This window comes from Harpia harpyja, chromosome 10, assembly GCF_026419915.1.
Source record: "Harpia harpyja isolate bHarHar1 chromosome 10, bHarHar1 primary haplotype, whole genome shotgun sequence".
Lineage (NCBI taxonomy): Eukaryota > Metazoa > Chordata > Aves > Accipitriformes > Accipitridae > Harpia > Harpia harpyja.
Genome location: NC_068949.1, coordinates 30,507,425 through 30,520,311, shown reverse-complemented (window position 1 = coordinate 30,520,311; position 12,887 = coordinate 30,507,425). Strand labels below are relative to the sequence as shown.

The 12,887-nt window shown below is 63.7% G+C and overlaps 2 protein-coding genes across 3 annotated transcripts; one reads left to right on the top strand and one right to left on the bottom strand.

Annotated features, from left to right (window-relative positions):
* Positions 1-1,008: 1,008 nt before the first annotated feature.
* ZFYVE27 (zinc finger FYVE-type containing 27) lies at positions 1,009-6,567 on the top strand. Of its 2 annotated transcripts, XM_052799570.1 has the most exons (12): positions 1,009-1,382; positions 1,456-1,526; positions 1,598-1,784; positions 1,966-2,061; positions 2,252-2,364; positions 3,102-3,232; positions 3,598-3,669; positions 3,834-3,854; positions 4,058-4,202; positions 4,495-4,541; positions 5,412-5,493; positions 5,719-6,567. In XM_052799570.1, exons 1-12 carry the CDS (start codon positions 1,186-1,188, stop codon positions 5,781-5,783), a joined length of 1,227 nt encoding a protein of 408 aa, XP_052655530.1. In that variant the 5' UTR covers positions 1,009-1,185; the 3' UTR covers positions 5,784-6,567. The 2 variants fall into 2 exon arrangements, with proteins under 2 accessions (XP_052655530.1, XP_052655531.1); XM_052799571.1 differs by lacking the exon at positions 3,834-3,854 and having other exon boundaries at positions 1,010-1,382.
* A 2,428-nt stretch (positions 6,568-8,995) lies between these two features.
* Positions 8,996-12,164, bottom strand: SFRP5 (secreted frizzled related protein 5). The gene is made up of 3 exons (XM_052799569.1): positions 11,534-12,164; positions 10,637-10,714; positions 8,996-10,203 (listed from the first exon to the last, which is right to left on the bottom strand). Exons 1-3 carry the CDS (start codon positions 12,063-12,065, stop codon positions 9,863-9,865), a joined length of 951 nt encoding a protein of 316 aa, XP_052655529.1. The 5' UTR covers positions 12,066-12,164; the 3' UTR covers positions 8,996-9,862.
* Between the last annotated feature and the right edge of the window lie 723 nt (positions 12,165-12,887).

Below are 12,887 nucleotides of genomic sequence, written 5' to 3'. Positions count from 1 at the left end.
AGCTGGCAGCAGCTTTGAGCCCTGTGCTGCCCTCATAGCCTGAGAGCTGGCATAGGGTTAACAAGGTTGCATGGAGTATTATGGGATGGCATCCCCCCTTTTGGCATCGGATGCAGCCCAGGGTCCCCAGAGCACCACTGGGAGCCAGCAGCCCTGCCCTATTGCAGTCACCTGGACAGCCAGCCTGTGGTGCCCAGGGCGGTGGGAGCAGGACCACAGGCTGCTGTGCAGGGCAGCGCCAGCGCAGCCAGGGCTGGGCTGCTCTGGGGACATGGAGGGGCAGCAGATGAGCTGCCAGCCATGCTCAGGGGCCTCAGGGAAACGCCCGCTCCCTCCCAGGGACCCCCGGTGCAGGGCATGGGGAGGTGCCCGAGCACTGGGGACAAACCCACAGTGCCCCGATATGGCTGGGACCAGGCTGTGCCGAGACCCAGACAGGGACTGAGCCCTGGACCAGGATTAGACCTAATTCAGGACCAGGCCCAGACTGGGACTGAGCCCTGGACCAGGATTAGACCTAATTCAGGACCAGACCCAGACTGGGACTGAGCCCTGGACAAGGATTAGAGCCGGATCAGGACCAGACCCAGACTGGGACTGAGCCCCAGATCAGGGTTAGACTGGGATCAGCGCCCACCCCTGGACTGGGACTGGAACCAGACTGGGACTGACTCCTAGACCGGACCGGACCCGGATCAGGACCGGGCCGGGACCCAGATTAGCCCCAGATCAGAGCCGAGCCCCACATGTAGACCAGACCCACCGGGCCCGAGTCCCGGCCCCAGGTCAGCCCCGAGCCCCACGCCCAGACCGGTGGCAGGACCCAGAGCACACCCACGGCCCCGCCGCCGAGGGGCCCCCGCGGACCAGACCAGACCAGACCGGACCAGACCGGACCGGACCACACGGCGCGGGGCGGGGCCGAACCTCCGCCGCTTCCGGGGCCGAGGCCTCTTCCGCCTCTTTGCCCGCGCAGGGGCGGGGCTTCGGCCTGCGTTCTCTAGCGCGGCTCTTCTGATTGGCTGCGTGCCAGCGCCGCGGGTGGGGTCACGGCGCACCTGGCCCCTTCGCGGAAGTGGTGTGCAGTGCACGGCTGAGCTCGGCGGCGGCGGCGGGCCCGGTCCGGCTTGTTCCGGCCCCGCTCCCCCGGCCTGTCCTGTCCCCGCTCCCCTAGTCCGGCCAGTCATGCAGGCGGTGGAGCGGGACGGGGCGGCAGGCGGCCCCGAAGGGGCGGCGGGGGGCGGTGAGGCCCTACCGGAGCCGTCGCCGCCCAAGGCCGCCGCTGCTTTCGACTTGCTGGAGCTGGTGCGGAGCTACCGGCGGCTGGAGCTCTACCTGGAGCCGCTGCGGGACGCCGCCGAGGGCGTCCGTTCCCTCCTCCGGTAGGTGCGGGCTGGGCCGGGACCGAGACCGTCCCCGGGGCCTCGCGTCCCTCACCCTCCCTCCTGTCCGCAGGTGGCAGCGGCCCGTGTGCTCCCTCCTCGTCTGCCTCGGCCTCAACTTCCTCCTGCTCACCCTCGGCCAAGGTGCGTGTGGCGGGGCCGGGGCCGGTCCCCTCCCCGGACCCCCGGGGCTGACGCTGTCCTGCCTTTTCCAGCCGCCTGGTACTCGGTGCTCGCCCTGTTGGTCCTGGTGCCGGCCCTGCTGGGCTACCTGCAGGAGACGTGCCGGGCCCGGCCCTCGGAGCCGGAGCTGGTGCGCAGGAGGTACCACAGTGTGCGCCGGGAGGACCTGCGCAGGGTGCAGCTCTCGCGGCAGGAGGCCATCGTCCAGGTCAAGAGCTTGTGAGTCTCTGGAGCCCACCTGGCTGTGGGGCTTCTGGGGCCTCTGCAGCCGGGAAGGCTTCTCTGTGGCTGTGGAGGGCCTGGGTTCGTGCCGGCCTGGCCGCCGTGAAGTGTGTGAGCGTGGGGGAGCCAGGCTGTGTGTTTGTGGGGCCTTTTCCTGACTGTGAGGTCTCATTCACAGCCTGATCCAGCTGGAGGGATTCCTGAGTGGGATGTGCTGCAGCTGTGAGGCGGTGTACCGTGTGCTGTACTGGGAGAACCCCACTGTCTCCTCCCAGTGAGTAGTACTGGGTCAGGCATCCTGTGGCGGGCTTGGTGGTGAGGGGGGCCCGGCCAGGCCTTTGGAGCTGTGTTTGATGTGTTTGGTACTTGGAGAAAGCAGGTGGAGGACCAGATGAAGGAAGGGGGCTTGTGCTGTGGTGTGTGTTGCTCTGTCTTGACTGAAGTGTCCTGCTGCTCCTTCCCAGGTTTTATGGGGCGCTGCTAGGATCTGTCTGTGTCCTTTACCTGCTGCCCCTCTGTTGGGTCCTGGCCATCCTCAACAGCACCCTCTTCTTGGGCAACACCCAGTTTTACCAAGGTAAGAGACCTCCCTGGAAGTGGCCTGTGTGGGATGGGTTGGGGAAAGGCCCTCCGAAGTCAGGGATCCTGCCCTGGACCTCTCCCAGCACCCTCATGTGAGCCCAGTGTCCTGTGTCAGGCTCTGCCATGGGACCTGAACCCCCCTGAGGGCAACTATGTCCTAGGGATGGTGCTCAGCAGCTCAGGTTGGGTGGTGGGGTCCTGGGGCTCTGCTGTGAGAGGTGAGAGTCTCTCCTGATGTGTGCCCTGGCCTGGATGCTGTTTCCTGCTCTCCTATGCTCTGTGGCAAACCAGGGCCTGGCACCACAGCCTGTGCGTGACCATCGCTACCCCTCTCAGTCCCTGACCCTGCTCTGCAGGACTTGAAATACTCTTGGTGCCTGTGGCAATGTATGACGCAGGCTTGAAAACGTGCTGTCGGAGGGAAGGAGAAGAGCCGGAGGCGCTCCCTGTTCTGTGGCACGTACTGGAGGAGAGTTGGATGAGATCTGTGTGGCTGAGCTGTGACTAGGCTCCTGCTGTTCCCTATCCTGAGCTGGGAGCGTGGGGAGTTCCTTGCTGCCCTAACTTTGGTGTGTAAGCGGAGGAGGGCTCAGGGTACCTGACGGGTGAAGGTTGTATGTGCCAGTGGCCCACCTGGAGCCCTGGAGATTGGCTTCTGCAGCTAGCTTTTGTGTGGTGGGGCTGGGAGAAGGGAAGCATCACCCCGCCCCAGCCACGTTCCCCTCTTGCCAGTGGTAATGGAGCTCAAGGCCTCAATTGAGCAGTGTGTGGGCACCAAACCCCTCGAGAGCACTCCAGAGCCTGCCGAACCCCTGCCAGCTGCTGCCCCCCCAGATCGGACCCCCACACCCACCAGCACAGAGGTGAGATATAGGCAGGGCTGGCAGTTGTGGGGTGGGAGCTGTGAGGTCAGCCCTTTGGTTTGACTGTGCCTGTGTCCCTCTACCCACAATCTTGTTCCAGCTGCCAGCTTTGCTGGAAGGCTGGGACCCCCTCCTGAGTTACTGGGGGGCTGCCCTGCTGTGCTGGGGGCTTGGGCTTAGTCCTTTTGCTGCATGTAAGAATGTGGTCTGGGGAGGCAGGGACTCACTTCACCTTCTGGGACTCATGTCTTCTCATGGGGCTGCCAGCGGCCTGGTCCTTTGTCCCGGAACCTGCTGCAGAAGCGTGGGCCCACCTTTGGGCAGGGTGGGGGTACAGCAGGACTAGCTCTGTGAATCTCCTGCAGGACCTTACCCCTGGCAGTGTGGAGGAGGCGGAGGAGGCAGAGCCTGATGAAGAGTTCAAAGATGCTATTGAGGTTTGAGGCTGGTGGGGGTGAGCTGTGTCTGCAGGGCAGCTGAGGTGGGAAGGGCTGAGGGCTTTGATGGGCAAGCTGGGTGCTCAGGGAGGGTGGCTGTGGGGCTGGGCTCCTCTGACTCCATCTGTATTGCCTCTACTCTCTGTCCCATGCTGCGGGAGAAGGAGAACCAGCTGCTGGTCATGGTGAGTACTGCCATGCCAAGGTGTGCAAGAGGGGCATCTCCTCCCAGCTGGAGCTGGTAGCCTTTGCGTCGTTTGCCAGTGACTTGTGATGCCAGGTGGAGCATCCTGCTTGCTGGGTGCCCGTCTCTGGGGTGGGCTGCCCTGCATCCCCTGGGTGTGCCCCCAGCCACCCTTGCAAGCTCAGCTGGCTCTGCTCTTTGCAGGAGGATGATGAGAGCTCTCAGTGCTCAGCAGATTTTGACCTCAGCCTCCCAGACAATGGTTTTATGAGCAAAAACGAGGTGATCCGCAGCAAGGTGTCACGCTTGACCGAGCGTCTGCGCAAGCGCTACCCCAGCAACAACTTTGGTAAGGCTGGGAGCAGGTGCTGCTTGGGGGAGCTCAGCAGAGTGGGGTCTGTGCTGCTCCCAGTGGTCACCACTGAACTGGGGGTGGACAGAGTGGTGTTGTACCTGCTAGGACACCTCCGATGACCTCCCTCTCCATGGGGAGGATGTTCCCAGCCCTCCTAGGAAGGGCAAGGATGGGAAAGTGCAGCAATGTTGCCTTCAAGCTGAGCCTTTACAACAGCTGTAGATGTTCTGTCTTTCGCAGTCCCAGGCAGCAGACCCCTGCCTGACCTCTGCTCTCTTTCTTCCAGGGAGCTGCACGGGCTGTGCAGCCACCTTCTCTGTGCTCAAGAAGAGGGTGAGTCTTTGGCTTCTACCCCAGCTTGCTGTCTGCACCTGGGGCAGAGGTGTTGCACTTGTCTGGCTTGCCCTGGTTTTCTCTGGCAGCTCGGGTGGCTGGCCTCAGTCATAGCGTGGCAGCAGGTGACCTCAACTAAGTGCTGGGTGGTGTTGTGTGCCTAATGGTGCCACGGATCCCTTGTGCTGTTGAGCCTTTGTCTATTTGCTCCTTTGGAAGCTGCCTCAGGCCAAACCTGTGTGTGTTGTTGAAGGCACCTGCTCTGTGCCCTGGTTTAGCCCATTTCCTGTGGCCTGGGAGCTTTCTGGTGAAGCAGAGCATGGGTCTGCTTGTAGGAACTAGAGGAGCAAAGGCCACCCCTGTTGTCTTATCTGAGCCCCTGCACGTGATGCTTGGTGCACAGTCCCCTGGGCAGTTATGGGAAGGATGTGTTTCTTGTCCCCTCCAGACTCACATAGCTGTCTTCCTGCTGCCTCCCATTCTCCAGACTCATGGCCCCTTCCCCTTACTCCTGAGAGTCCCAGATGTACATCAGACTAACTCTGGAGTTTGCATCCCTCCAGAGTTACAGCATAAGAGTGATATAGTGTCCTTAAACCTCCTGGAGCCTGTGCTCCCAGTGTTTTCTCAGGCTGGGTGGAGGCTGCCTGTGATGTTGGAGCATACCTGAATGCAGATCTAGTGTTAGGCCTGGGTGGTCTGTCCAGGTGTTGTTGGTAGATGACCCCTCTGCTGTTGCTGTTGGGGCTCAGGCCTTGCACCCACTCCCCTTCAGCAGGGAATGCTGTTAGCAGTGCTCTGGCACTGGAGTTTGCCAGGGAGGGCTGGGAGTGGGCCCAGAGTAGTGTCACCTCTTATCTCTCTCCACAGCGGAGCTGCAGTAACTGTGGGAACAGCTTCTGCTCCAGGTGTTGTTCCTTCAAAGTCCCCAAGGCTGTGATGGGAGCCACGGGTGAGTGGAAGGGTGGTGGAGGGCAGAGCTCCTGCTCCCACCTGTGCTGTCTGCTTCAGGGATTTGCCCCAGCCCTGGTGGGGAGGGTAGATGTGACCTGCCCAGCGCAGCCTGGCTCAGGACAGAGCGGCAATGGGTTTGCAGCTCTTGGAACAGCTCTGTGTCTGGGGTCCCTAGCCTGTGGTGGGGAAGGGGAGCATCTCTGACACCTGCTTTCCTTTCCAGCCCCGGAGGCTCAGAGGGAGACGGTGTTTGTGTGTGCTCTGTGCAACCAGGTGCTCATCAAGTGACTGAAGCAGGCCCAGCCAGCTCCTGGGTCCTGCAATGCCTGACACCCAGGACAGTGGGCACCCTTGCAGCCAGGAGCCTGGGCTGCTTGGTTCCCAGCATGGTGTCGCCCTGCCAGAGGATGCTTGTGCTTGCTGCTCCTCCTGCCAGCGCCAGGCTGGGGGCAGACCAGCCCTCCTTGCCATGCAGCATCTGCTGCACTAGCTGGGTCCCTGTGGTGGAGCATTGCCCACAGCTGTACTCCCATCCCTGCAGGTGCCCTCTGGCAGCTGCTCCAAGCCCTGGATGCTCCCTGGCACTCACTGTGCCCTGCCACGTACTTGCCCAGGCCCTGTGGTCTGGCTCAGTGATGGAGGAGCCATCCTTCACACTTGTGGTCCTACCTCCACCTCTTGGGTGAGGCAGAACAACCTCAGGGCTCTGTCCCTACCTTTCCCAGCACTGTGCTAGATGAGTGTATTTTTGGGATCAAGTCAGAGCTCTGCCTACATCACCAGGAGATGTGGTCTTTGGTCCTGGCTCAGCTGAGACCCTGCTAGTCACTCCTGTGCTCCTTGGCCTCACCACCTGCAGGTTTAGTCTCCCCCCACTCCAATACTTGGCTGTAGTGCAGAGGAGGCAAGAGGGTAAGTTTGGGCTGGGCTGTGTGGCTGGGTCTCCAGCTGCAGTGTGAGAAGAGGCAGGAGTTGGTGCTGCTCTGTGCACTTAGTGACTGCTGCTTTCTACTACAGATTAATATATAAGTGTATATAGAGAATGACCAATAAATCTCTTGCCCTCAGCTGACTCTTGTCTTGCCCCAGTGAAAGCTGTCCCAGTCCTAGGTCACCCTGGCACCTCTGTGGCCTTGGCCCTGCTGTCCTGCAGGTGGTCACGGAGAAATGGTGTGTCTCCTTGCTTACTGGGGTTTCTATCTTTGGTCATGCTGTGGCCTTGTTTGCCCCCTGCTTGGGTCTGCGTGCAGCTGCACCTCCTTGGCTGTGCCAGGGCTGGATCCTGCTGGGATGGAGCCAGAGAGAAGCTCAGCTCTGGCAGGAGCTGCTGGGCTGCTTCTCTGCCTCCTGGGACTGCTCCTTCCTCTGCCCTGCCCAGGCGGTGGTCCCAGCAGCTGCCTGTGCGCACAAGGGTGACCTTTCCCTGTGTGAACAGCAAAGCTCCCAGCTATCCCAGGAATGTGACCCTGGCTGCCATGCAGCTGGGAATGGCCATGGCCTGGGTCCCTGCCAGCCAGCTGCAGCTCCCCCCCCCCCCCCCCCCCCCCCCCCGGCCGGGGGATCTGGGGGGGGCTGGTGCTCTTGGGCTGGCATTGCCCAGTGCACATCAGGCTGTGACACCCACCAGCCTGAGAAGGTGCCGGGCAACCCAGATCTTCTTGCTGATTGTACACTCCACCAGTGTGGGAGCTCACATGGGGCAGCCCTGGGGGCAGCCTGAGCCCTCCTCTCAGTCATGGGCTCATAAACCCCTTCCTCAAGCTGTGCCCTATGGAAATTTGGGGAAAAGCTGGACTTGGCAGTGATGGTGAGAGTGTCTGAGTTGTGCTGGGTGTGCTCCAATGCCAGGGTGTGGGGGGGGGGCTGGCATGCAGAGGGCTCAGCAGTTACTGGGAGCAGTGGAGCAGCCGTAACCCTGGGGAGGGAGCTGTGTAGGACCCTAAGAGCTGTGTGGTCGTATTTGTGGGTGGGGGTGTATCTGCAATGGGGCGAGTACTGATCTGCGAGGGGTTGAGGGGGTTGAGCTGTAGAGTTCAGATGGCTGATGGTGGGAGGTAGAGAGAAGTTGTCTTTCTAGAGAAAACACTTGTAGCGATGAGTGAGATGGCCATGTGTGTCTAAATGCTCCCTGGAAAGATGCTAATGATGCAAAATACAGAGGGCTACAGAAAAACTTCGGCTGTGGGAGATGGGGTTTTATTTGCACACTTTTAAGTTTTGCAGTAAAATGACATAATTGATGATATTTATTCCTATGGCAGCGTGCTCAGCAGCTTCGCTCTGAACATACCTTTGAACAATATTTGATTTTTTTCCCCGTTTTTTTCCACGTTGGCCAGGATGGGGGGGGGGGGTGGGCCGTAACCGCCTGCCCCTGGTGTGAGGCTGTGGCAGGAGCTGGCTGCCCCATGTCCCTGGCTGGCTGTGGGGCAAAGGCATGTGCCCCCAGCTGGATGCGAGTACCCTTTGGGGCTCTGGGGGTTGGGCAGCGGGGCTGAGGCCATGCCCAAGGGGGGCAGAGGGAGCGGGGATCACCCCAGTGTGGGGCAGGTGCCCAGTGGCCTTGTCAGCCGGGAGGAGGGTGGGCGCAGGCATCCCGCAGCCTCACTTGCCCTCTTGTCCCGGGAGGCTCCTCTGTGGCAGGGCCAGCTCCAGTGAGAAGCCGCAGGGTCAGGCAGCCAGGCGCTGGGTAAATATCCTGGCGGCCACCTTCGTGCCTCCCTCACCCGGCGGGACAGATGGATGCAAGAATGTGCTGGGTAAACAGGCCTGGGGTGGGCAGGCTGCCCCCCTCACCTGCTGGGGCTGGGGGGCTGCTGGGGCAGAGGCAGCCCCTGCTCCGGGGCTGGGGAAGCTAAGCCGAGGGGCAGCACCCTGCTGCCACCAGAGGGGCCAGGCTGAGGGGCATCCTGGGGAACCTTTTGGGAGGAGGCTGGAGGTTGCGGGGTGGGAGGTCTGGCAGCTGAGCAGGGCTGGCTGGGAGCTGCAGACAGGGCTTTCAGGTGGTGCGGAGGTGGGATGCCCAGGGACAGAGGCTGCCTGGTCCAGGATCTGCCTCCTACTATGCTGGGTGGCAGGCTCCTCACATGTGCCTCCAACTCCCAGCCTGTGGATCTGTCCCCCAGGGGTGATGGAGGGAGAACGCTCTCTGGCAAACACCCTCAGGCCCAGCTGTGGGGCTCCAGCAGCAGTGTTGCCCCTGTCCTCCCTCATCCTCCTCATCTCGCCACCCTCCCAGGCTCCCTGAAGTGACAGGGATGCCCGAGTCTCCGGCGATGCCTGGGATCACTGGGAACCTCATCCCTCGGCTTGGCTGGGCTGCCCAGCCTCGGACTCTGGGCACCGCACCTAGAGCAGGGCTAGAGCCAGAGCCCAGAGTGAGCTTGCTCCCCCAGGCTGCCCCACTCACTGGGCAGGACCAGGAGCCCCCTCCCATCCTTCCTGGGGTCCCTGAGGGAGCCCAAAGGGACAGTTGCCCATGAACCACAGGGAGCCAGACACAGGCTTCTCTGAGGCAGAATAATTTACTGTGGTGTGGATGGACAAGGGGTGCCTGGGCTCGGTCTTGGCAGGGGTGTGTGCAAGGGATGCAGCAGAGCTCCTCTGGGGGGCTTAGAGGTGGACCCCCCTCCTCACTGAGCCATGTGGGATGGGAAGAGTGGGGCAGCCCAGGCAGGGGCCACGCTGCTCCGGGCACTTGGTCTTGAGGGGGCCAGTCTGCGGGGACAGCAGGACAGGAGGGTCCTGCCTCAGCTAGCGTGGGTCCCTGCGAAGGTGGGATAATCCAGGGCTGGGGTGTGAGCTCAAGGTGAGGGCATGGGATGCTTTGGTGGGGTGGAGTAGGGATTTGGCGGGGCTGAGGGTCTGGGGCATGTTACCAGGGAGCTGGGCAGGGGACACAGGGGTGCAGGGTAGGGGTCTCGTGTGCAGCCAAGGGGTCCCAAGAGGGCCAAGCAGGGATCCGAAGTGCAGGCAAGGGTCCATGGAGTGCCAGGCAGGGGGCTTGGGAGTAGCCAAGGATCGCTGGTGCAGACCAGGGCTCACAAGCATGCAGAGCAAGGGTCTTGGGTTCAGCCTAAGCTCCTGGGTGTGGGCGGGGGTCCTGGGAGCAGAACAGGGGTCCCAGGGGTGCAGAGCAGGGCTCTCAGCAGGGGGCAGGGGTCCTGGCTGTGGATCAAGGTTCCCACAAATGCAGCTGGGAATCCTGGGGGTGCAGAGCAGGGTCCTGGGGCACAGCCAAGGGGCTGAGGGGAGCAGAGCCAGGGTCCTGGGGTGCAACCAGGGATGCCAGGGGTGCAGCTGGGGTGCCAGGGGTGCAGCGTCAGGCCAGTGCAGGAGTCCTGTGACAGGGCAGGGTGGGCAGAGCCCTAGTGCTGCCCGGCCCCGTAGAGCAGGGGGTGGTAGAGGGGGCAGGGGTAGGAGAACATGAACTTGACGGCGAACTTCATCTCCTTGTTGTTCTTCTGCCAGGGGTAGATGGCGAGGAGGAGCAGGCGGCCGCCCACCTTGCGGCCCATCACCAGGAAGCTGCCGCTGAGGCTGTCAAGCTGGGGGCAGGGGCAGGCACCTGCGTTCCTCATGTGCAGCACCATCTTCTTGGTGTCCTTGCGCTTAAGTGGGCCCAGCTTCAGCACCTTCTTCTTCTGGGCAGCCACTAGCCGCCGCTCCCCGTTCTCCTCCGTCATCTCCTTGATGCGCATCTTCACCACTGTGTGGGGCAGCCGTGGGGCACAGTTGCAGGGGGCGGGGAGTGCCATGGGGCAGTGCTGGGGTGCTGCTGGGGGGGTTTGGGCCAGGCACCTGTGCAGGACAGGGTGCAGCCCGTCCCTGGGGTGGGACCCAGAAGAAGGGTCTCTGGGGAAGTTACCGTGTGGGGAGGGGAAGGGGCTGTTGGGGGGCGGTTCAGCAGAGGCCCCCAGTGACCCTCCCAAATGTCCCATTCTGCCTATCCTCCCACCGATGTCTTCTCCTGTGGTGCACCCATCTCATGCACACAGGGTCCAAGGGAATGGCTTGGGGAGTCTCCCATGGGGCTGTCCCTGTACAACTGTGCCCTCCAGCCAACCCCTGCCTGGGCTGTCAGAGCTGGAGGAGGCAGCCCCTTGTGCAGGGGGGGCTGGGAAGCGGGCCCCAGCACTCACCAAAGTCACTGGAGCACATCTGCTCCATCATGCCATCCGCCTTGTGCTCCATCTCGCACTGGGTGCAGATCTTGGACACTGCGGTGAGAGACCAGCCACTGTCACAGCTTCCTGCTGCTGATGCTTGTCACCTGGGCCAGCTCTGCGGGAACATGCTGGGAGAGCCCTGGCAGCTCTTCTGCTCCCTGGGCAGCTGTGCCGGGGTGATGTGGGGGGGGGGGGCGCAGAACACCTTGCTGGCCAGTGTTCCAGCATCCCCCCCGGAGGGGACAAGGTGTGGGAACATGCTCCATCCAGATGCCGAGACTTTGGGGCACAGCAGCAGCAGCAGCAAGGGTGGCCCCACCCTGAAGGGTCTCTCAGCCCTGATCCTGACCCTGGGCTGCCTTTGGGTGATGTCCCCTCCTCTGCCTGAGGGGACAGCCACCCTGCAACAGCAGCATGGGGCTGAGACCTTGCAGGTGCAGGATGCTCTTTGCTGCTGGGATGGGACCCAGCGGGAGGAGAGGGACAGAGCTCTGTGGTGGGTCCCCCAATGGCTCCCCCCTCATCCCATGTTCACTCCCAGCGCTGCTCCCATGGCCACTCTGCTCTCCCTTGCCCTGGGGCAGCTCTGTGCAGGCAGCTGGGTGCCTGGCTTCCCTAGGCAGCTAGCAGTGCTCAGCCAAAGCAGCTGATGCTGCTGGTACTGTGCCCACTCGTGCCCTGCTGCAGACAGAGGGTCCTCGGGCAGCTCCACTGCCCCAGGCTCTGCTTCGAGGGGTGCGGGGGCTCCGCAGGGGGACCCTGCGTGCAGGTCCCTGGCTGCACGGGGACACGCTGATGGCAGGTACCCCGCGTGTGACCCCATCATGGTGCCCTTCCCATCACGGTGTCATCCCGTCACGGCCCGCTTACCTGGCGGCGGGGTGGCCTTGCTGTTCCCGAACTGGACGGCGATGCAGAGCTCGTGGTCGGAGGGGAACTTGCCGCAGTGCAGCATCTCGGGCCAGGGGAAGCCGTAGGACTCCATGACGGGGGCACAGGAGTCACGCACCACCTCGCAGAGGGAGCGGCAGGGGTAGACGGGCCGGTCGAGGCAGACGGGGGCGAAGAGGGAGCAGAGGAAGAGCTGGGTGTCGGTGTGGCACTGCTTGGCGAGCAGGGGCACCCAGCTGCCGGCCTGCTGCTTGGCCTCGGCCACGGTCTCGTGCTCCAGCAGGTTGGGCAGCCGCATGCGCTTGTAGCCCACGTCGCGACAGAGCTGCATGTCGGGCGGGATGTCGAGGCACTGCGGCTCCCGCCCGTAGAAGCGCCCGTGGGGCAGGCTCTCGGGCTGCCAGCCGTAGTAGTCGTAGTGCTGCCCGCCGCCCGGGGACCCCGCCAGCGCCAGCGCCAGGGCCAGCAGCGCCGTGCCCGGGCCCCCCGGGGGGCCGCCTGCCCGCGGCATCGCCGCCGCCCGCCTGCCGCCGCCGGCCGTGCCTGCCGAGCGGGACGGGAGCGCGGCTCGGCGGGCTGCCCGCTCCCTCGGCGCCTCCCACGCTCGCCGCCCTTTCTAAGGAGCCCGGGGAGGCCTCACCGGCAGCCAATCTGCTCCGGCTGCCGGCCCCCCCCCCCCCCCCCCGGGGCTGGCTCCCCTCCGGCCCCACGCCAGCCTGCCCTGCCGGCCACCCCGCTGCCACTTGCCCTCCCGCCCCGCTGTCCCGGCCCTCCCTCCCGGGGCAGCCGGGGGGGTACACGGCGCTGAGTGCCCCTCGCCTGCCCAGGGACCCCCCCCCGCACGCAGCCCCCTCCGCCCGCCCCGGCTCCGCGTGCCCCTGGGGCAATGCCCTCTGGGAGGGCTGGCTCGCCTGCCCCACGGGGATGTGCTGCGGGCGCGAGGTCCACCAGCCCCTCTGCCCCGTCCCGCCTGGCACCCCGGAAGCGCGCCCTGGCATGGGGCAGGGGACCCTGGTTCCTACCCTGTGCCCCCCCACGGTCTCCTGTGCCCCATGGGGTATGGGTTTGGGGATGCTTGGGGTGCAGGGGATGGAGGAGCGTGACATCCCAGAGGCTTCATGCTGCAGCACTGGGGGGCAGCTGGGGTACCCACGTGCCAGGTGCCATGTGTGGCATCAATGCCAAGGAGATGCCATGGGCATGGGGGTCCTTATTCCTCACGGATGGCCCTACCAGCACGCACCTCGGGCAGCCCACGGTCTGCTGGGCACAGGCATAGCTGGGGTTACACCTCCCAGCAAAGGGCTTGTACCCAGGCTCTGCCAGTGCCCGG